Source organism: Papilio machaon, chromosome 19, assembly GCF_912999745.1.
Source record: "Papilio machaon chromosome 19, ilPapMach1.1, whole genome shotgun sequence".
Lineage (NCBI taxonomy): Eukaryota > Metazoa > Arthropoda > Insecta > Lepidoptera > Papilionidae > Papilio > Papilio machaon.
This window is the reverse complement of record NC_060004.1, coordinates 4,459,297-4,482,282: the sequence shown is the minus strand read 5'-3', so window position 1 is coordinate 4,482,282 and position 22,986 is coordinate 4,459,297. Positions and strand designations below refer to the sequence as shown.

General features: G+C 32.9%; 1 protein-coding gene across 1 annotated transcript in view; it reads left to right on the top strand.

Annotated features, from left to right (window-relative positions):
• Positions 1 to 1,902: 1,902 nt before the first annotated feature.
• The window catches only part of LOC106715277 (probable nuclear hormone receptor HR3), a 99,876-nt gene continuing 78,792 nt past the window's right edge, over positions 1,903 to 22,986 (top strand). Inside the window, exon 1 of the mRNA XM_014508531.2 lies at positions 1,903 to 2,188. Coding sequence (XP_014364017.1) covers positions 2,170 to 2,188 — 19 coding nt within the window. The 5' untranslated portion in view covers positions 1,903 to 2,169. The remainder of the gene's footprint in view (positions 2,189 to 22,986) is intronic.

Below are 22,986 nucleotides of genomic sequence, written 5' to 3'. Positions count from 1 at the left end.
TATGATAAAATGACTGATTCAAAAATCTGAAATATACGCAAGATAAAAAGTAATAGTAAATAAAATTTACGGTTATTGCGCCATCTGCTACATTATTTAGAAAGTAATTTGTCTTCCTCAAAAAGGTTCAATGGTTAATAAAGCGTAATATTCACCACAGATGTCGTTGATTTGCGTATTAATTCTATTGACCACAAGATGTCGCTATAAAATCAAGATTTGTTTTACACAATGTTAATTAATGAATAATTTTATTATTAAATGTAATGTTTTTTTAATTGTTATTATTATTCTTGAATATTCTGTGAAACTTGGGCTAGGAAAATCATCACCGCCATCTGTAGTTGAATAGAAGAAATAAAGTGACGTCATCACATGCCATTACGACAGGTTTTGTAAAAGATTCACGATACCGTTGGGTTCAATGCACTTCAGTCATTTTGTTTACGCGGAAATCCGAGATGCAGAAGACTTGATATAATTCGTGAAAATTTTCGGATTTACGGACGTTGTAGAAAAATTATACGCACGTATTAAAATTATATTATTTAGCAACTCATTGATATATAGTTTTAAGGAAAAAATTATGTCAATTCTACATTTACGATAAAGCTACGCAATTCTTTCGTATTTCTGAGGCTAAAGTCGTTATACTTTCTAGAAATTATTTGCATAGTACTGTTTCATAGTATGTTTAGAATATCAATATGTTAGCTTGCTAGTTTGCTACGTGACGTAAGAGGCGTAGACACTGAGTCTTCCTCCAAGTATTAGCTCTAATATTATGCTCAGCACATGTTTATTTCTTTCCTGTTAACAAGCAACTGAAGGTAGCAATTACTTCCACAATATTATTGTTAACAAGAAGCGTACATATTTTGAATTTCTATTTTGTTGAATACAATTTTTTTCATATAAATTAAGTGCCATCTCTCTCTCTGTGCGTCGTTTCTTCATTCTTGTAAGTCATGAAGTCATGAGTCTCTTTTTGACAATACAGTTTTTCTCCATTCTTTGTGAAAATGGGTGTAACGTTGATCCACTGCGCGACATATATGTTATTTCCTATTTGCAATTAGGTTGAAATTTATCATGACATTATACACATGTACTAAATTATAGCTCTCATAGCGACAGATTGTTGTACATTTGATCCCAAGTGGGAAGTGAATTTAATTCTTTGACCATGTTACGAGTATTCCATGATATATTGACCTTACATTTTGAATAATAGGTAAAATTGTATATTTCGTAGTGTAAGATCAATCACCTAAGTTTGAGGTGTCACATAAAATGTTACCATCTCTTAGCGGGCTCAATATCAGTTACTTTTAAGGAACGGTATTAGTTGTATCTTACTGTAACTTTATATTCTCGACGTGCTTTACTAAGTTACGAGAAACATTTGAATAACGGTAGAAATTCGTAGTAGTTTTATCTGTTAACTCCTCAACAGAAAACGGACGAATGATCTTCGTAGCTTTGAAATGCAAGACTTAACAGGTATAGGATACAAATATTGTAATGTACTAGACAAATAACAGAAGATAACTCTGTTAGTTACAGTGGGAAATGCTTCCAAAATTAAAATAACTGATTTATATGTAATTACGAACTTCTAAAATTAGCTTTCTGATTCTCATATCGAAAAGAACTTGATTCCCTCCAACTTTTATCATCAAACAGCTGGGATTTTGTTCTGTACCAGAGGTTAACTTCATCGGCTGCCGCAAACAGCATTAGACTTTCGTTAATCGAATTGATCGGACATCGATCGTTCCTGCATCCGAAGATCCACCGGCTAGAAGAACCGGCAGCACCGTTACCACTCTTCGCATCACGAAAAAAAATTACAGTTAACCGTAGTCCGCCGCGCGCGTCGACGGAACGAAAAAAGCACAATCTGCCGCCACACCACCTCACTAGGACGTATACGAGCGGCTTTCGAAAGCGCGGGAACTTTGACAATTGCAGTTGACAGCTTAGTTCTAAGCAAAGACCTATATAACCTATAATAAAGTGTTCGTGCTGTGCTGTCTTTCTGTTCAACGTGTGTTTTAAAAGCAATGTCAAAGACATGACGGTGTTTGGAAAATTAAATTTCAGTGTATAACGCGTGTTATTTGGATTCTTGGTTTATTTTCTTTTGAAAAGGATTTGATTGGCAAAATGCCGAGTACAATACGAGGTAAGTAGAACATTTTAATATTACTTAGATTTATTTGTGATTAAATGAGATGAGTTTTTTTTTTTCAACGAATATATCTCGTTTTTACTAAGTTATTATGAATGGCATGAATCAAAAGGTGAATGTACTGTTGACGGAAGGATCGGCGTGACTAAGAAGAGTTACAATTTGAATTTCATATGGCATCTGGCGCCAAACAATACCAAATCAGACATGCATCACTTTCAATAATGTTTGTACATTATTCTGCCGTTTTAATGCATTCTTAAGATTTAAAATAAGTTGCAATTTTTAACGGCGTTATTGATATTTTTAAAATATCAAAATGCTTTTTCCTTTTATAAAAGTATTTTAATTAATTATGTACTTATGTTACAAGGCTTCGAAACTATGAAGACTTTTCGAAGCTCTTTAATTATCATAAATATAGTATAGCGGTTAGCTTGGAATCGAACTTCGAACCTATAAGTATTCGAATAGTACGTATAAACACAGACTTACCCAATGTGTAAGTAGCTCTACTTTGTACAATTAATAAGTTATAATTCCAATGATTTTTGTTGAAATCTGTACTTGAATTTAGTAATGGAAAAGCTTTTAATTTTCTTCTCATTTTCTTTTTAATTATAATTTCTCTGCAATGACTAGTATCTGTACTTAGTGTAGTTTTTAAATATTAATTATTACTTTACTATTATAAAACTATTTCAAAAGGTGATATTTTAATTCCTTTTTTAATTTATTGTACAAAAAAAAATTTAGAAACATATACAATTTTGATTAGTCAGCAGTACAAAATCCCACAGGGTTTAAGTGTACTTAAGCGACCAGTGCGCTTAGTTAGTTTATAAAATCAACAAATTAACAATATTACAGACGTCCTTTTTTCATTTCAATAATTTTATTAAGAAAGATCAAACTGTTTTCAGATTTAAGAATTATTATCATACATAATTTTTCATGCAGATGATACGAACAATTAATTTGTAAAACGACATGTTAAAATTTGCCGCTGTAAAGACGTACCTGTTATAAACCGTTGTTAAATTTGCCAAATCCAAGGTCATTGACACCAACATCGCTATAAAGTAAGAGGTACATGAATAAGATCTTACAACGATGCTTGTTACTTACAAAAGACATAAAACATTTAAATGTTTGTTATAAGTTGTGAATAACTGAACTGTGAGTTTCCACTGCACTGAATCTTGTCTTAATACAATTTTTTGTCTCTGATCAATGAGATTGTACGAGATGACAGTACAAGTAAAATTGTTTTGAACATACAAAATTTGTATTAATTTGTTACCTAACTTTATTAAAGTTCAATAGACTATATGTATAAACATTAAAACAGTCAAATCGCATACGCACTTTTAAGACTCTTTGACAAGTGAATTTTAACATTTTTACACTAAATTAAAGCTCAACTCACGTGGATTTCAATCTAGGTAACTTAGTCTAGGTCAGTCTTGAAAAAAGACCCAGGACAATTATAAATCACGGTTAAACCTTGATCTTTATTTTATTTAAGGAGTACATTCATATTTTCACTTTGTAACATGAATTCTCGACTTAAAACAAATAGCGATTGATAAAAGTTACTAAATTTATTGCGCGAAAAGTGAGGTAAAGCGCGATATATAGATAAATAAACCGTATATTGCTTACATTACACTTACAAACAATTGACTAAAGTTAAGGTTTTACATATAAATGTGGAGAAATGAGACGATAACCGGCCGGGAAATACATATATATTTACCATGTCATCATCAACCTGCCCTTATCCCTATGGAGGGTCGGCACAGTATGTACTACTCCTCCATACATCTCTATCAGCCGTCATATCTGAATTTACCCTCTTCTTACGCATATCCTCTTTCACACAATCCATCCATACTTTCTTTGATATATTTACCATGTATCATGTTTAAATAAGAAACGCATTGTACTATAAAAGTACAAAAATATGACATCATTTATTTAAAGAATTTGTGGTTGATAAAGCGTGCAGAAACCACACATAAAAATGTGGTTGAGATGAGAACATTTTGTTTCCTAATATATGCTGAGTTAAATAAATAAATAATTTTCGCGCCAAATAAAAAGACCGGCTAACATAACCTATTTGAACAGTAGTAGAAATATTCTATGCAGTTATTAACTGCATAGCTAAAGAAATGCAATTTCCAATTCAAATCAACGTAAAGTATGTTTAAAATTTTATCGTTAATAAAAAATTAATACTCAATCAGTTAGTAGCCACGCTGAGCAGAGTAACTACCGTTCAATGGAGACTAAGTTATTTCCCCGGGCAGCAGGCAGAGGCCGGGCGATAGAAAAGCGACAGTTCTGCGATCGCGCCGCAAGGCCCTCGGTACCGTTGCTACAGTCCCTTTCTTCGTGACGTAGCATCGTACGGTACACGGCCAGTGATGTGACAGCGTTGTTTTTATCGATAGACACGATATCGATATATAGGAATCGTGTTATCGGTAAATACGTTTTATTGGCGAAAAATAGATTTCTTAATGTTACATGTTTTGATAATTAGTTAGTAATTGACACTAATGATTACTTTAAAATCTGTTAATTAGTGAATCATATTAGCACTTGTCTACAAACCTACCTAGCCTGTTACCTTCGTAGGCTACCTAGGCAGATTTTGAAGTGTGAGATGTCATTTGTTTTCTTTCTAAAATGTTATAAGGTTTTTACAACTATCGATAAAATTTAATCGATAGTTGTCGTGTTCCATCACTGTAGTGACGTGACGTCGCTAACGGTGCGCGCAGTTAGCCTCACCCACATACAGTGTAACTGTGCGCGCCGCCGTTATGTGGACGCGATCCGAGACACCGCCATGCCATGCCGTGGGACCGCCAGCCGACAACATGCTTTACAAAAATGATGAATACACGTGCCAATGTCAATGAGACATTGATTTTTAATTCAAAAAGTTTGATTAAAGAGTTCTTTATCAAATTAAATTACTTGAATCACATTAGCGATGATGATTACATGAAAATGCTAACTTTAAAATAAAATAAGTTGCTTTAGTAAGCAGAATAATGTAATTAAATAAACGTTTTCTGATAATTCGTCCCCTCCTCCGTTGATTAAAGATAGGCAACGCATTCTGCATTTGCGAATGTCTATGGGCAACGGTCGCCTCGCTATTTCGGCGAATTCAGGTGACCGTTTGCTCGTTTGCCACCTTTTCATATAAAAAAAAATAATTCAGTAATTTATCTTCAGTAGTTAAACTGTTTAGTAGTATGTTAGCCTAGTACTACCAAACTTCAAACTTCCTGACGAATCTTTTATTATCACAATTAAAACCCTAAGAAAATTTCTATACCATTTTTCAAATTTATTACTAGTTTAGTCATAGATTGGGGAAACTTTGTGATGATTCATCAATCATTATTATTATTTGAAAACAAACAATCACTTACAGATAATATCAAAGTAACAAATTTTTTTTCATTATAATGAAATGCTATTTTTTCGAAATTATTATAAAATTCGAAGAAACTATTAATGTCATTAAAAATCTCAGTAATTAAACAATAGAACACGAAAATGTCTAGACGCAACAATTACACATTTGTTTCTTAAACTAATACTTTTTGTTGTGCGGTCATTGACTGATATTTTTACACAAAGTAGCACTAAATAAAAAAAATCTCGGTATTTTTTTTTACTTACCGTTAATTATGATTTAATGATTAGATTACAACGAAAAATTTACAATCTTACTAATATTATAAATGCGAATATTTCGATGGATGGATAGATGTTTGTTTCAAGGTATCTCCGAAACGGCTCAACGGATCTTAATGAAATTTTGCATAGATGTAGAACATAGTCTGGAAGAACACATATACTACTTATTACTTTTTTTATTCTTCGCGGACAGAGTCGCGGGCGACAGTTAGTTTAAAATGAATATGGATAAGAAGATTTATAAGTAACCAAAGGTTAAGATCAATTATCTAGAATATAAATAATTATATATTATGACCTTGAGTTTCCACTACCGATGTGTACAAATTCAATGTCATCCTTTCTGTTTGTGTACAGGGTGTTTCAGTATTGAAAATACAAGGTTAAAAAATTCAATATACTTAAAAGCGTCATACGTGATTATCTAAACATCTGGTATTTTAAATATGCACTTTTAATTATATTCACAACATAAAAATAAATCGTATAGAATCATTTAGGGGTCACAAAAGTGTAACAATGAAGTAAACAACGAACAAATAAAACCAGATTTTCTAAATAACCAATCGTTAAATTTTGTTGAATTAGCGATATTAAATAACTTTAAGCTTTAAATCTACAATTTATAATGCATATTATTTTAGCGGTATCATCACTAAAGGGACATATTCATTTTTATATTTCCATCAATTCACGTTATTTATTAATGGATGATCGGTTATAGAATTACGTGCCGAAAGAGTTCGTTCACCCCGACCGGTTCGCGACTAGAGACTAGAGTTTTTTATTTCTAAAAGCACTACGCTCTATGCCGTTATGTTTGTAGTAAGACATGTTTTATTTAGTGTGGGAACGCAATTAATTTTTATATCTTCAAACACGTCTTTATTACTTAGAGATAGCCCATTTCCTTTGCCATTTTTTTAAACTCTCTTCTTATTGACTAAAAGTTTTAATCAAGTTAATTTGACATATATTAATGTATCGTAGAAAGCCATTGAATAATAGTCTAATTAAATGAAAAAAATTGCCGGCTATAAAATGTAATGATTGTAAAAATATGTAAATGTAAAATCTAAATCTGGAAGTAGAAAGTCTGAATTATTTGAGTCACACTCATATATTATTTACAACAATATAACCTTGCTTAAGGTTACCTAGATAACCTAGGCTTCAACTGTGACCTAGCTGTCTCTTCAGAAATGTAAGCATAAACAACGTAAAACGCAAACACTACCCACATATAAATTCTGACCTATTTAAAAAGAAAGAAAAAAAACAGTTCCATTTTTAAAATTCGCGCCACGAGCAAATCTACGTGACAGTTGGATACTTAAAAGAACCGTAATGGTTAGGGCTGTCAACATAGAAATATTTTAAGAGATGCAGCCTAAATATTACATTAAAAATTAATGCTATTTTTAATATTAAGTTCTTAAAGTTAAAATGACATTAATAAATCAAGTTTTATATAAATACAGTATTTTCACTTATTTAGTAGTTCACTTTTTTTTCGAAATCTTGATTTATTTATACACAATATGTTTTTAAGTTTAAGTTACATATTACATTTAATAAAAGTAATATTATGTCAAATGTATTTAGAATTTTATTTATAGATTTCAAGTGAAGTATATTCTCAGTTAACTGTAAAATTGTAACAAAAATAAAATCACAGATTTGTTGAATCTAATCCACTTTGACAGCCCTAGTAACGATGACAGAACATTCGGATATGATTGCGCAACGGACACGCATTCGGTTCGGTGTTCGGGGGTCAATGCACGCAGTTCGGCAGTCGCGGTATCTCTCTCCCGTTAGACGCGCACGTGAGCACAGGTGGTTTTACTTTTAAATTTGCAATTTAGTACCGCTATTGGATAACAGGGGACGCTGACTTATGTCACGTCCGATCGTGTTGACTGAGGCCTCCATGCGCAGGTGTGTCACACGTGCCTCTTTTAATTTATGGTCTAGTCTAAATTTATAGCCTAGTCTAGGTCTATAGCCTAGTCATACCTAATTTTATAAAGAAATAAAATGACGTATTTTACTCGTAAACAATTTATTACCAGTTAAGTAGTTTTTATACATAGTTCTAGACTGGAATTATTACTAAAAATGTCAGAGATACTTCTGAAATCTGTTATATAGCCTGACCAGAAATATAAAAACCCTTGCCATATTACGAAATCTGTGGAACTAATTTCCTTACATAGGTTAATAAGAAAGTAATATAACAAAGAAGCCGATTGATTAGGTTATAATTTGGAAACATAATCAATCATATTTCTAGTAAAAGTTGTTTGTACTTAGCGGAACTTTCGCTAAGTTAAACTTACCATAAGTTTCTTCTTTTATTAACGTAACTCGATTGTGAGCGATCGGGAGATTTTTTTTAATTATGTCAACATTAAAAAGTATTAAACTTTTGCTCGAGAGGAGGCGCTACAAACGCAGGTAACTTATCAAACTTTTCTTATGCCAACTTCTAAGATTATTTTCCTTAGAAGTTCAAATTGGCATTTCGTAACATATTTTCTTAACACATAGTTAATCACGAAATAAGTAGCTTTTTATTTGTGTATCTTGCACTTTTTTAATTAGTTTTTATTTTCATTTTGAATAAAAGGCTTCTACTCTAATTGTTTAAAGTCAAATTAATATGAATTATATAAGTATATTTATTTAAATGTATACTAACTTATGTTCGTGACTTCGTTCGCGCGTTAAAAAAACTCAATAAGTAACTCTATGTGTTCTGTCAGACTATGCTATATATATAATATATAAATAAGATAAGATTATATAGTAAGAAATCCCTGTTAACGTCCCCAGAAAGATTGAGCAACGCCTTGTTCGTCGTCCAGAAGGAAGGATATAAGAGGGATATACGATAGTTTCAAGTTGTGTGGCACAGAACTACTGAATGTATCTACATGAATCGTTGAAGTCATTGACGCAAAAAACCACTCTTCAAAAAATATCGAAATCTATGCAGTGATTGAACGTATACAATAATAAAATAGATTTTTATACAGATTCGTACGTTTCGTGCGAGTCAGGTTATTCATTAGGCGTAGCTGGTGTCCTTGGGAAACACCGCATAGCGTAGTGTCCCGCGTCCCGCCCACTGCGACCGAACACCTGTCTCTACTTCTGTACTATGTACTGTGTATCGACGACATTGTGTCACCTTCCCATCCCTCTTTCAAATTTAAAGGCTAAAACGAAAAACGTTACTTTGGATTTTAATATACCCAATATGGCAATGGTTTTTTTGTTATTGGCCATATTTATGTTTACAGATTTCCTTGTTAATTTGTATCAAATTATAAATTACTAGCTGTCGTCAGCGACTCCATCCGCGCGGAATTAAAAAAAACTTAATAAGTAGCCTATGTGTTCTTTCCGACTATGTTCTACATCTGTGCCAAATTTCATCAAGATCCATTGAGCTGTTCCGGAGATACCTTCAAACAAACATCCATCCATCCATCCATAAAAACATTCGCATTTATATGGTAATTTCGACTATCTGTGTAGATAATGCAGTGAACAGATTGTATTGATAATCTTAAAATAATTAAGAATACCACTGTTATTTTTCCTAATTTTGCAAATATATGGGTATGATTATTATAGGTGTTGTTTTTGTAGCTTATGTTGTAGCTTGCGTGGTATGCTGTAGTAAAATTAAGTTGTGTGACCTCTAGCAATTGTCCATTGGTTCATTAGTGCTTTTACATGTCAGAATTATAACTATTTCTATGTCTTTCATTGCATTTTGTTATATTTTACAATATAGATAATAAAAAAGATTGTTACGGAAAAAATGCCTTATGATTTTATCATTTGGTTATGGCAAATATAAAAATCTGACGTTCTAAGGCCTGAACCATTAAACCACCACCTTCTTAACCACTGAAACAATTTAGAAAATTCGTGTTCAGAGATTTTCACCGAGGGTAAGGGAACGAGACTGCTATTGTCACAAAAATAAAACAAGAATGAATTAAAATACAAGATGAAATATATAACCTGGAACCCACAATTGGAAAATTAGAGTTACGAAAATTTATATATTTGTGATCTCCAGCGATTCATCTCTCAAAATAAATGTAATTTAACATTCGTTCAAATGTAAGCAATTAGAAAGAGTTTTATAAAAGTACCTATATAAATTAAATTAACAATAATTTTAAAAACTGTTTTAAACAGGGTTCATTTCCATAGTGACATACATTACATTTTTAACTGTACGTAAAGGAGAAAGTTATTGACTTAGGTGTTGTTTACATGGGGTTTCCTTATTTGGGGGAACGTTAGATCATACCTCGTGTTACGTAATGAAAATTCGGGTACAGTTAGCAGAAGAAATCTTTTGTACTAAAAATATTATATTTCTGTTTATTTATCTTAAATCATTATGGAAAATGGTTACTCTTTACAAATCACAGTTAAGGATAAATGTAATTTTAATATTACAGAAGAACTTTAATTTTATAAAATTAGGTCATCACTAGGTCATCTAGTGGTAATCTGATGGTTTGACTGCCATCAATTTCTTGATGTAATTTATGATTTTATTAGAGTATCGGTGGTGCAGTTATTTAGCGTTTGACCGTACTGGACCGAAATTTACACTTTTCGGTTCGATCCCCATTATGCGCCAATGTGTTTTACAATTTCAGAATTTAATATGTATATTTATTCGACGTTCTTACATGATACAACCTGGACAAAGATATGTGTGAAGTCTACTAACCCACACTGGGCTAGCGTGGATTGACTATGGCGTAGTCACTTCAATTTGGATAGACTCCGAGTTTCTCGGTTGGGACATTTATGAACTTAGCTGACTACATGATTTAATTTTTATGCCTACGATAAAGCACGCTAAATAATGTCAATTTTCTCTACTTCATTTTAATGAATATTAATATTTAAATCATTAATATTTAATGTCATTTTCAAACGTATTCGTATTCAAATCGCAAAGATTTCTAGCACGTCTACTGCACTAAATACACAAGGCATTTCGAAAGTATGAAAGAAACGGGAGCAGTGTTAAAGTTTAGCCCAAAAAACTATGAAAAGAGTCGGATGACATATATCCTGAATGTAGCCCAGCATGAAGAGGCTCGCCTTTCAGAAATTAGTCCAAGGCCGTCCGTGAAAAAGACGTGCGTTTTTGCTAACGGTACGTACCGGCCCGGGGACCAACATAAATTCGATTATATGCTTTTTCGTCATTGTGAAACGATCGAAGCGTACGGAGAGGGACAGAGGTAGCGGGTTTGAAGGAGATGGAGAGTATAAGTAGAGTGCGCATGCGTAGGCACGTGCCGCCGAATGTGAAATGGTTCACACGGTATGACTTTTTCCTGAGATATCTCGGGATAAAACAATGTTTCTTACTTAAAACTAAAACGATAGTAATAATAATAGTACTATTTACTATCGTTTTGGTTTCTATTTATAATGTAGTTAAAAGTAAATAATATTAATGTTTTTAACAATTACTTTTCAAGTCGGTAAGTATAAATTAGCCTAATTAAAATAGGTCGACGTTTTTGACTCCTTGTATTGTTTAAAATGTTTTAAATTTATATATTTTATCTTTTCTTTTATAAAGTCATATTTGATTTTTTGTTAACATGACTGAATGTATTCTCAAAAATAAAATAATTTTACGATTACGATATTTTTTACACATTTTAGTTTAAATAAAACAATAAATAAAATTTTATGGAAGTAAAAATATAACAATGTAAAAATCTTAAGAATAATCTCGAGACAAATTCACGGAAGTGTACTACGTCAGGCCTACGTTGCGCGGCGGCGTAGCGCTACGCTTTCGTAGGCTTTGCAGTGGCTACGACGGCTACCCGCCGCCTCACCGGTCCGCGTTCTCAAAATATAGGACACCGTGTCAATGTGTCTCTAGCGCGCACAGCCTTCCAAACACAACAACAAATAACACCGCGGCCTGTGGCGACGCCTCGCGATACAACGACCATGTGAGACAAGCCGAGCCTCCAACGGAACGATCACTGCCATTCGAATTTCCGGCTTACCCAAACGCACAAAGAATCGACGTACGATATCAAAAAACCAATTTTGGTAGGATGTTGACCCCTGACCTAGTTTCAATGCATCTGCGCGTTGCAGTCCTGCAGTGGCCAGCCTAAACAAACGATATACGGAACTAAAGGACGGTAACCAGCGGAGTGTGTTCAATGGATTATATATACCCTATGCCCTAAGGAGTGTGATACCCGTGTTCATTAGTTTGTAAAAGATATCCCGCGACTATTTATCCTTATATTAGCGCTTCTCTTGTGCAATAATTTTATTTAAATTGACTGAATCTGATAAGTCTGATCGCTTCGAGTGTCTTCGCGGAAAGTATATTATAGTGTTGTGCATCGGTATCGATATTGAGAGCGAATTATATATAGTGTGATTATAAGAGGGAACAAGCAATATGGCGGGCAACCGAGACAATACGCTCGAGGGTCAGCTGACGCATGTCATCCAGCACCACATGTCACAGCCGGGCACCGAGGCACAGGTCAGTGTACACCAGGTGCAGAGCCCCTCGGGCAGCGGCACCAAGCGACACCAAATCATTATCGATATTAAACAAGACATCGATATCGATGAGATGTCAACTCGATCGTTAGCTGAGAGTGTAATGGAGACGCTGGGGGCGCGGTCGGCCGCTGTTTACATCGATAACACGCAGGTCCCTGGCGAGAACTCCGATATGGAATCGCTGACGACGGTTAATGTGATAGTGGCTAACGACCTGAGCCAGACGGCGCCGAGCCCGAGGGTGGAGGAGACCGAAGTGGCAGAAGTTAGTCAAGACGCGGCAGAGAGTTCCGGTGTCCTGCCAGGGAATCGTATCGCAGTCGACAGGATCGTAGAGATGTCTAACGCGACCAACACAAACAGCGAGACGTCGACATCGAGCACTGCATCGATAACAACTGTGGCCACCACTACGGCGTCAGGTAAAAAAAATCACATCTTAGTTCCGTGTTTGGAGATATACAGCTTATTGCATAACTACATGCTTGAGAGATGTTTATTAGCTTATACAGACGATTCACGAACGATGTTAAAGTAATAGTTTATAACGTAATGATATAACATAATGATTTTATCGTTTCTCACAACCAAATTAACAATTACTTCTGAATAAAGCTCAATACAAGCTCTTAGCTTATAAAATAGGACAGTAAGATAACGTAGTCTAAGGCTAATGGCGCTATAAATAAACAGACTGCAACACGATAGGGCTATTTTGGATTTAAGTTAGAGATAAATCACTGCCTAATGGTAACTTTTTTTAAAGGCTCAGGAAACAATAACTACGTAATAGAATACTGACGTAACATACTGCAGTTTGGATTAACAAATTCACAAAAACAATACTTTGCTTTTAAAAGCTTTCTATATTCGGTATTGCAATTTAAATCGTTAATCTAGTGATTATTTTAGATTAACTTTAATAATACATTTTGAATGTTAGGTTGTAAAATATTTTACTACAATTTTTATATCAATACCAATTCTCAAGATGGCAACTTGCGAGCGATTTTACAATCTACATGTGTTTATATCTGTCCCTACTATGTAACATATATTGAATAGGGTAATAACGTAGTTGTAAATAATATGATGAAGTTCTGTATGTATCTAAAATAGGAAACGGTAAAACAATCACGAACATTTGTCCGGTGTATAATTACATAGACGAGTATAGTTTTGTATGTAACTCGCCTGTTACTTTACTTATTATCTATTTTAATTTGAGCGTACAATTAAAAAAAAACATATATGTCGATTACGTTAATCCATCGTACGTTGCTTTTGCGTGCGAGGTAATTAATCTTAATATTGTGTGAATATTTGTACTGTTAAAAATGTTATATACAAAGGCCAGCAACGTATCTGTGGTTCCTCTGGTGTGGATGTCCATGAGCGTCGGATCAATTAATGTTAGGCGATCTGCTACTCATTTGCATTTATCCAATATAAAAAATAAAACAAAGGAATCATTGCAATTATTTTCTTTTAGCGCTTATATACAATTTTAGAAACAGTTTACGACTAAATACATAAAGCTTAAGTAAAATGCAAATAATGTTGGACGATACTAATTAAAACTTATTCATTTAATATTCATTGTTTACTCATGTATAAACTTGAATGAAACTGAACGCACTAGTTCACGTAATAATAGTATTATAGGAACTAAAGCCCTTTCTTCTCCATTTACTCTGAGCTGAATACGAAATCGATTTTACAGATTAGCTGTTAGAAGCGTGTCATGGCTCTATTATTATTGTAACAGAGATGTTAGACGCATCTCTAACTTTTGGTTTTAACTGTAGGATATTGTTATCCTGCTCATTGTCTCTGAAGAAACAGAGACAACAATACTTTCAAAACTACTCTTTCGGCATTGGTTACTTTTTTTGGCCAACTGACTAGAGGGTAATGAGTGTCTTAACGTAAAACAATGCATGCATTTTGTTTCAAAAATTTACAGCGTTGTAGTATTATTTTTATATATTTCCAGCAAGATATGATCGGAATAGTTGAGCTGAATAATTGACTAATTACATCGATCGTCGGGAGTTAGCGATGCTGTCGCGACCCCGCGCCGGTGACTAACCTACTTTACATATCATCTCATATACGTAGTTCATCTTTAAATAACTTCCACATTTTAAACCGCTGTACACGGATTTGTTAATATTATAACAGATTTAAATGGAAAAGACTGATTAGAAAAACCGACCCCACCACTTTGTGGGATACGAGGTAGGCAGAAAGAGAGAGTGTTACCGACTAGAGAAGTGGCGAAAAAGTCGACATGGCATGGAACGTGTTAAGCAGTCGGTATCGGTTAATTCAAGCTGTCGGCGTAGGCTGTTTTCTTAGCGACTGCTCGATACTCAGGTCCATGTCAACTGCTGATCGCTCAATGCCGTTCACTTAATGATGATGGTCTGACTGCTTAAGCAGTCCATGACGTCAGTCATACTTCTACTACACCTTTTAACAAATAAACCGATAAAATACTACCACTAATATTGAGTTTAAAGAGAGACCATAAAGGATCTAGAATATAGGTATTTAAAAGATATAATGATAAGGATGTGCAAATATAAAAACAAAATAGATAGGAAATATAATCCTTCATTTAGGGCTCTATAATCTTGCGTATTATAGCTTCACTTGCATTTCGTAAGTGCACACGGACACAAAATTCATGTCACATAATTTCCTTTAGCTTTAGGCTAAAGATATGTATCGGTACCGACAACAGACGTAACTAAACAAGAGAAGGGAGCTCGTGCTATCGATGACTGTGCCTTTGACTTTTGAAAGACAGGACCTATCAAGAGCGCGCATTCACTCTGACATATAAACGAACAATAATTTAACAATTTGCTTGAATTGTGTGTGTAAACTTTGGTACCAATATGCGTTCAAGACGTAAGTGCACATGTGTGATTGTCATCTTTGTCAGCCACTGCGAAAATCAGAATTTATTTTATACCTAAGTAGGTTTTTGCTCAATCCGTTTCTTTATAGTCAAAGCAATGTTCAGTCCCACTGCTGACGTTTGAATGTAAACGCTATCTCAATACAAGCGGACCCCTATCGAAGCACAATGCTATCTGGTGACTGCGATGTTAAACATGCTGATTTTAGTGTAAAGGTACTTCCACATTAAAGTTATGTTGCAAATTTATTTAATTTAGCAGTAATAGAGGAACACCTTTAAGAGTTATCCTTCTGGACTTGGAAAGTACAATTATTTCTTTATTATATTTTAAATGAAATTATCACGCTGAAATGCAATACGATGCACTTATGAAAGACATATTGAAGTTTATTGATAAATAAATTGGATGTCTCACAAAGTGTTTGTTGTACGTTTTTGATACTTATTTAGAAATGTAAAATGTTTTCAAACATTAGTCTGGACCTATCATAAAATTTGTTGAATAACTATAGGATTGTATTACACAGGTCTACCGTTTAGGTTAGTTTATGCGACAGTGTATCTTGGTTTAAATTTGTATCTGTTATTGTGTTTTGAATATTCGCTGTTGGAAAATATTTTGAAGATGTTGTTATAAAATGTTATTTATTTTTTCTGATAAACGACAATACGACTACTAAAAGCGACGTAAAGACTTTAGTATTAAAAGACAGATTGAAATTCTTTTTTACTACAAGAATAATTTTAAGGATGTCCTATATTTACAATTTAACTAAATCAAATATCTACTTTTAGAACAAAGGATGCTCTCTAAATAGACTAACATCGATCTGTGCATGTAGTTTATTGTAAGATATGCCTGTTAAAACTTTACGTAAAGTAAAAAGACATGCTCCTTAAATACGACAATAGATTTAATGGTTTTTATTAGTTGCAATATAAAGCATAGATTTTAAGTATGTATTGCATACACAAAAAATAGTTTTTACGATAAACTTTCGGTTACCGTTAACTAATGCCATCTATTGAATAAACCTCGTATCTCTTTGGCACATATTAAAACCAGACGGAACGGTATTTTCTTACGAACTATTCAAGTCAGAGATGTTCGTTAGCAATTATAATTAGACAAGTATCCGTGATCGTTAAGCATTTAATCAGTATTCTACTTGATTGAATAATTTCAAAGCTTGAAAATTATTTTTTTAAAAATCTGGCAGTGCCATCTATTGTTGAATAGTAACATTTTATTCTCGCGTTCTAAGTAAGCAAAATGATGACGACCATTTAATAATAATATTTGATTTTCAAAAACATCAACTCAAGCATTTTTTCCTTAGATTTTGTGAGATGCATTAATGCAGATTCATTTTCGATACAACATAATCAATCATGTTTTTCTATGAGGTGGAGTTTCATGGAATGTCCTCAGTATTTTGCTGAACTATAATTTTAATTTGCCACTTGACTATAAAATTTGTAGCAAAACACATCAATCATACGTAGATAATATGTTGTCAATGAAGTGTTCTTATCTTTGACCTATATTGTTTCTATCAAATCTGTATAAATATGTAATACTTAATATATCATTATACAATTAGATAGTTGTAAAATGAGGTCAACATACTCTAAAATTAAATAGTTTACAAGTACCGATAAGTAGCGCCATCTGTTGACGAGTAGAGACAGCGTGGGTTTTTTTTTCGAAGTACCGTTTAACGGTACCGCTACTGACACAGTTTCGCGCTCAGCTGATGTCGCGTCTGTGTGCATAAATACACTGTGACGTATGTGGCGAACATGTATGTAGGTGTCGTGGATCCGGGATGCAACGGGGACCCGTTAGGACTTAGCTTCTTTAAGGTAACCTGTTCTTTGCAAGTGTTTTTACATGTCTGTTGTATAACGAGCCTTTGTCATGTATTTGAGTGATGCGTTATTGTTCTTCGGTGCTGTGCTTGCTAATATAACTCGTAATTAATACTTACGTGTTGTTTTTTTCGTAAATCTTGACCTGAATACAGTGCGTTGACATTTCGCAAATGTAAATTTATCTCACTTATGTTAAACGTCAACGGTAATTGCTAAAATTTATTTTTATAGAAGCCTACTTAATTAGATTACAAATAAATGACAATTTTTACTTGCGTGGTTTTTTAAAGGTTGTTTATTTAAACAAATATCAAATATTTTTAGCTATTCATAGCGAATTTTAAACATAAAAATATCCAGAGGGGATATCTTTTTAATTCTTGTTATGAAGTAACTTTACAATTTCCTATTAATTTAATATTTTGTATCAACCGATTCCGCAACAAGGACGGCTGCCTAAGAACCTATTGGTCATAAACTTCCGATGAAGGCCGATTACAAAATCAAAACTACTAGCTCGTTAATTACAATGTAATCGAATTTAAAAGTTATGTTATTTTTATAAATTACTTTTGTACAATATATTTAATTCATCTGAATTATTGAGTTATTTTAATTTTAAATGTTACTGTAAATAACATTAACGTTAATACGATAATTTTTGAGCATTAATTATGTTATGAAAGTGCATTTTATTCTTTATTTTCTTATGGCATGTGCTAATAAAAAAAGTTATCAATTCATAATATTGGTGCCCCTTTGTTGAATTTACTTATGACATAAAATACTTTGAAATATATGAAATTAAAAACGTAAGAGAGACCAGAGGGCCTAGCACGACATTTGTGACAATCGCCATCGTATCGTCATCGACATGATGATGCCAATGATGATGCCTCTAGAAGTAACAAAAATCTCAATGTAATTTAAGACAATGAGGACTTCAAGTTGCAAACAAAATTTGTAGTAATTTTAATGTTACTGCGACTCACTATATTCTGTGTGTGTTAATGTGTTGTAGTTAACATGTTATGTATCATTTTAATTTTTAATTATACACTAGAAGATCTGCAGATAAAAAATGAAAAAAAGAAAGCAAACACAGCGCTGTAAAACAAGTGTTAAAACTTTCTCCCTTGCAAAAAATATTCGCGAACGCTAGTATCTATGCGCGTTGCCCCCCGAGGTAAATTGAGATATTCATTAATTTTACTTCGAGTGTACATATTATGTTATCTTACTTTCAAGGGCTCAGATATTAGTATGCATAAAATTGTTCTTCAAAAATATTAAGTCCTTATGAATAAAAATATGTGTTAGTAAATGTTGGTCAGAATTCCAAAAAATAAGGTATTATTTGTTATTATTATAGGAACTAAAAGGAATTACATATAAATATTTTTAGCACAAGCTTATCTGGAGGTTCAGTACCTCTGCCAAGACGAGGGAGCTGTAGCATAATTTTCTAAAAGCGAATGAAGTTTAATCTCATTTTAAGATTAATTAGTGCTTAGATGCGTGAAACGACATTTCATCCATCATCTATTTCAGCCTCGTAACAGCCACTGCTGGGCATAGGCCTCCCCCAAAGATCGCCACGAAGATCGGTCCTGCGCAACCCGCATCCATGATACTCCCGCAACCTTGACCAGATCATAAGACAACGACATTTACAATTAAGTAATTTTATCAATTTTGAATCCATTATCCATATCCTTCTTAATTAATAATTTATTGGATAGATAAACAATTTTACATATCATGGTTTATTACAATAGTCCAGTGACCGAAGGAGAGGGATTCGATCCAACCACCAAAAGTTCGGCAATCCGAATATTTGACCATAAGGCTATTGCCGTTTCATTTTATGTTATGTGAGTGCGCATTTGATTAAACATTTTTAAATCTGTACTCAAAAATTCGTAATACCGACTGTCGTAATAAATTACCACCTGACTAAACAATCTAATATATTCTATAAGATAATGGAAGTAGGATCACATCTGCATTAATTTAAATGAAAGGCCTTTGAAAAGAGAAAGTATTTTTTTTCACTCTTACTTTAAATCTGGTCTTCGAATGTTGCAGTAAATAAAACTGGTTTTAACACTATTTGTACAACGCCTTGATTGATTGAAACTATGTTAATTAATTGTTATTTTTTGTGACCCTTGTGACATTTTAATTGAAAGTTAAGCGCCTTTTTTGTGTTAAGTTTCACAAGATTTGGTATAAAATACCTTTAGTAATTACTTGTGCAAATTAATCGCTAAGACATTAGACGTCCTATATTTTGGTCCCTAGTTCTGATTAACTGTATTTATATAGCTGTATAGCTAAATGGTTAAATTTTAATATTATGCCTGGTTTACATCATGCTTGTATAATAGAACAATAACGCTAACCTAACATATTTGGCTCACTTGCGCCAGTTAATATTCACATTATGCCAGTTGTATGTCGGCGTAGATTTCGAGCGCGGCTGTACTAATGTTAACTAGGCAATAAAGAATTGAACATTAGTTTTCGGAAGAATATTCATTTATAACCCTTCATTATGTACAATATTTGTTCTTTGAGATCGTATCTCATTTTGCCTCCACAAGTTTTTAAACTTTAACCAACTGACTTTGTTTACACAGTAACACTTTGGTGTTCCCGCCTCTTATTTGCCCCCTTCTCTTAAAAAAAATAAAATAAAAAAAACAACTGATGAAAAGCAATTTATTTTTCAGTTATCTTCTTAACTTATTAATTGTAAGAATCTTATAAAATTTGCAAAGTTGAAATTAACTCGTAATTAAAATTTCATTTTTAGTTATTTATTTTACAATACCGTTTCTAAATGTTGTAACATGTTTGTTTAATTTCAGGTAAGTGAAAGGCAATGGAAAACGTGAACGTGGACTTTGTGTATGTAAGACTCAAGTCAAAATATTCATCGTTATAAAAAACATTAACTTGGTAAGTATTAACTAGTTAAAATGATTTAATCCTGTATTATTTTGTATTCATTTAATACGAATACTGACTTATACGATGTCATTGTCTCCTATTTTTTTTTGTTATTTGTAGTATTTCACCAGTCGACTATATGAATATGCCATAAGAATGCTTTCATACATGGTTTCAGCTGCGGTAACCTATGGTTGATAAGAAATTTTATGTTTCCGTACATAGGTCAAAATGACTAAGCACGCTCAAAATCCAAAAAAGGTTGTCGATGGTTTGCGATACTACAAAATAAGAGAGATTCCAACATTCATAAATAAAAGAACGAATGGTTGGAAGAGAAAACACTAATTTCATCTAACATATTTAAATTGCATTTGGAATGTATTCTATAATTTTAGTAACAATATTTAACTCAAACAATTACGTAAATTGTTTTACGTGATTCATTATAAGCACAATTTGATACTTGTCTATGTAGTTATGTACGTAGTATCATTTTACATATAATCGACAATTTAAAAACAAAATAATCGATCAATATTAGAAATTATTGTTAAGGTAAACATATTTCTAATACCTAAATCTAATTGCGCAGTCACTCTTTTCGTTATATATTAATTTTATTAGACGTATAAATTTTTTTTAATTGCTTAGTAAGTAGGACTAATAGTTTGGAAAGACTGTGATCAAAGTCATATATTGAGTTGAAATAGATAAATGGCAAAGTCCAAATTAATGTTTATTATTCATAATAATAATAATTAAATTTTATAAGTCACGAATATATTTTATTGTTAATTTCATGTTAAGGACAAAGGCAAATTTTCAAATGTCTCGGAAACTACGAAAACCTGAAAGACTGGCACATATCAACCTCATTATTTTTTTTCAAATATAGAATGCCTTTAAAAATAGTATTAAAACAATAAAAAGTTAATTTAACGCTACAGTACAGTAAGTAATTAGGGCTTACGCTGCAATTAACCGCACAACAAAAGCTCGAAGCGGATCGATCGACTCAGTATGCAGTGTTGATTAAATGTTCATTTACTTAGAGCATGTGTTACTACATGGCAACATCAGGCTGAATTAACTTTGAAATGCGTTGAGGAAAACAAAAGAAAACTGGACACCTGGTTTGAAGACTATGAATGCAAAGGCTGTGGTTGTTACGTCAAATAGTTTAACAATAGTTAGGCAATTTCTGATTAGTTTTTCGTCTAACTACCATACTCAGAGTCATTAAGTGAAGTGTCACTTAGTGTAGATATATTTTAGTTACTTAGTAGTAGAGGTCTAACGGGTATTTTGTTGACGGAAGTTCGTGGATCACCAAAGAACCGCAGCAACTTCTTAATGTTACTGGTGTTCTCCGGGAGTGATCTCAGCCAGCCGATATACCTAACTTATTATGTGATGTAGATATACTATGAGAAATCTGCACTAAAGGACTTAGTGACCAATAAACGACTTTTAAGTGCAGCAATAATTTTCCTTTATAAAAAAAACATTGCGTATTCGATCTAGTGTAATAATTATTACATTCGCTTTGTGTGAATTACAATTTCTTTTAGGAACTTGTACTAGGCTATCATAGATTTAACTTGCATATGCATTCCTTGAAAGATTAAAATGGAATGGCTAGGCATTGATTGAACCTTTTTCTGATATGACCTAGTGTAGGGTAGGTTTAACAATGAAAGGGTTTGTTCCCTGCTCTACTGCGGCTTGCTCGAGCACAATGATTCATTTGCGTAGGCTGAGTTTTTTTTTGTTTGTTTTTTTTTTCAACTACGATGTTGTAATGATTTTCTACGCTTCTATCTAGGAAGCTAAATTACACATTGAAGTGGAAAATAAAATGGCAAAGTGCAAAGTGCTTTTTATTCAACTGTACGTCTAAAAATGTTTTTTTTTTTAGTTCGCATTATTCTAGGTTCATATTTATACTCTTTATTTACTAGTTAATTTACTATATAAGTAGAATGCTGAATCAGTTGCTTATATTCTATATAAGAATATTTTTTTCTAGTAACTACATATTATGCATGAGATCGATATGTAGATGTAAAGCTTTTTATCATTACACTATAAAAGGCAAAGCATTCTTATTTGCATTTCGCACTCTTGCCTATTTATGTCACGTTTCGATTGTAAACTTAGTCAGTTTTATATGAAATCACATCAAGTTATGGAATAATACAATCTTTAATATAAATTCTCAAAACACAGACAGATTATAAATTAAGTAAGTCCAGCAATATTACTATCGTCTGTCAAACAAAACCAGTGTTTATATACTGGCGAGTATGTTAATGTGGTGAATTAAAAAATAATAAATAAATTGCATGTTGCCAGGATGTAAATTAGGTTCTTTAAAATTTATCAAACAATCTTTTATTTTGGCATTGTGATTACTGCCGCGTCACAATGTAAGTGTAATTTAACGTTTATCGTTCATTGACCGAGATATGAACCCTGATACGACCGTTATCATTGCCCTATCGTAACGAAATTGGGTTACCGTGTATCGCTTTTGTGGAGCGTCGCTATTATTTAGATTGTCTGAGGAGAAAACATCGAGAGTTGATACTCCCCGCCACAAACTTAATACGCTAAACTACAAAGTAAACATTTAGTTATTACTCAGACTTATTAATTAGTTACAAAGGTGAATTAGTTTAGTTAATTTATTTCATCTTTT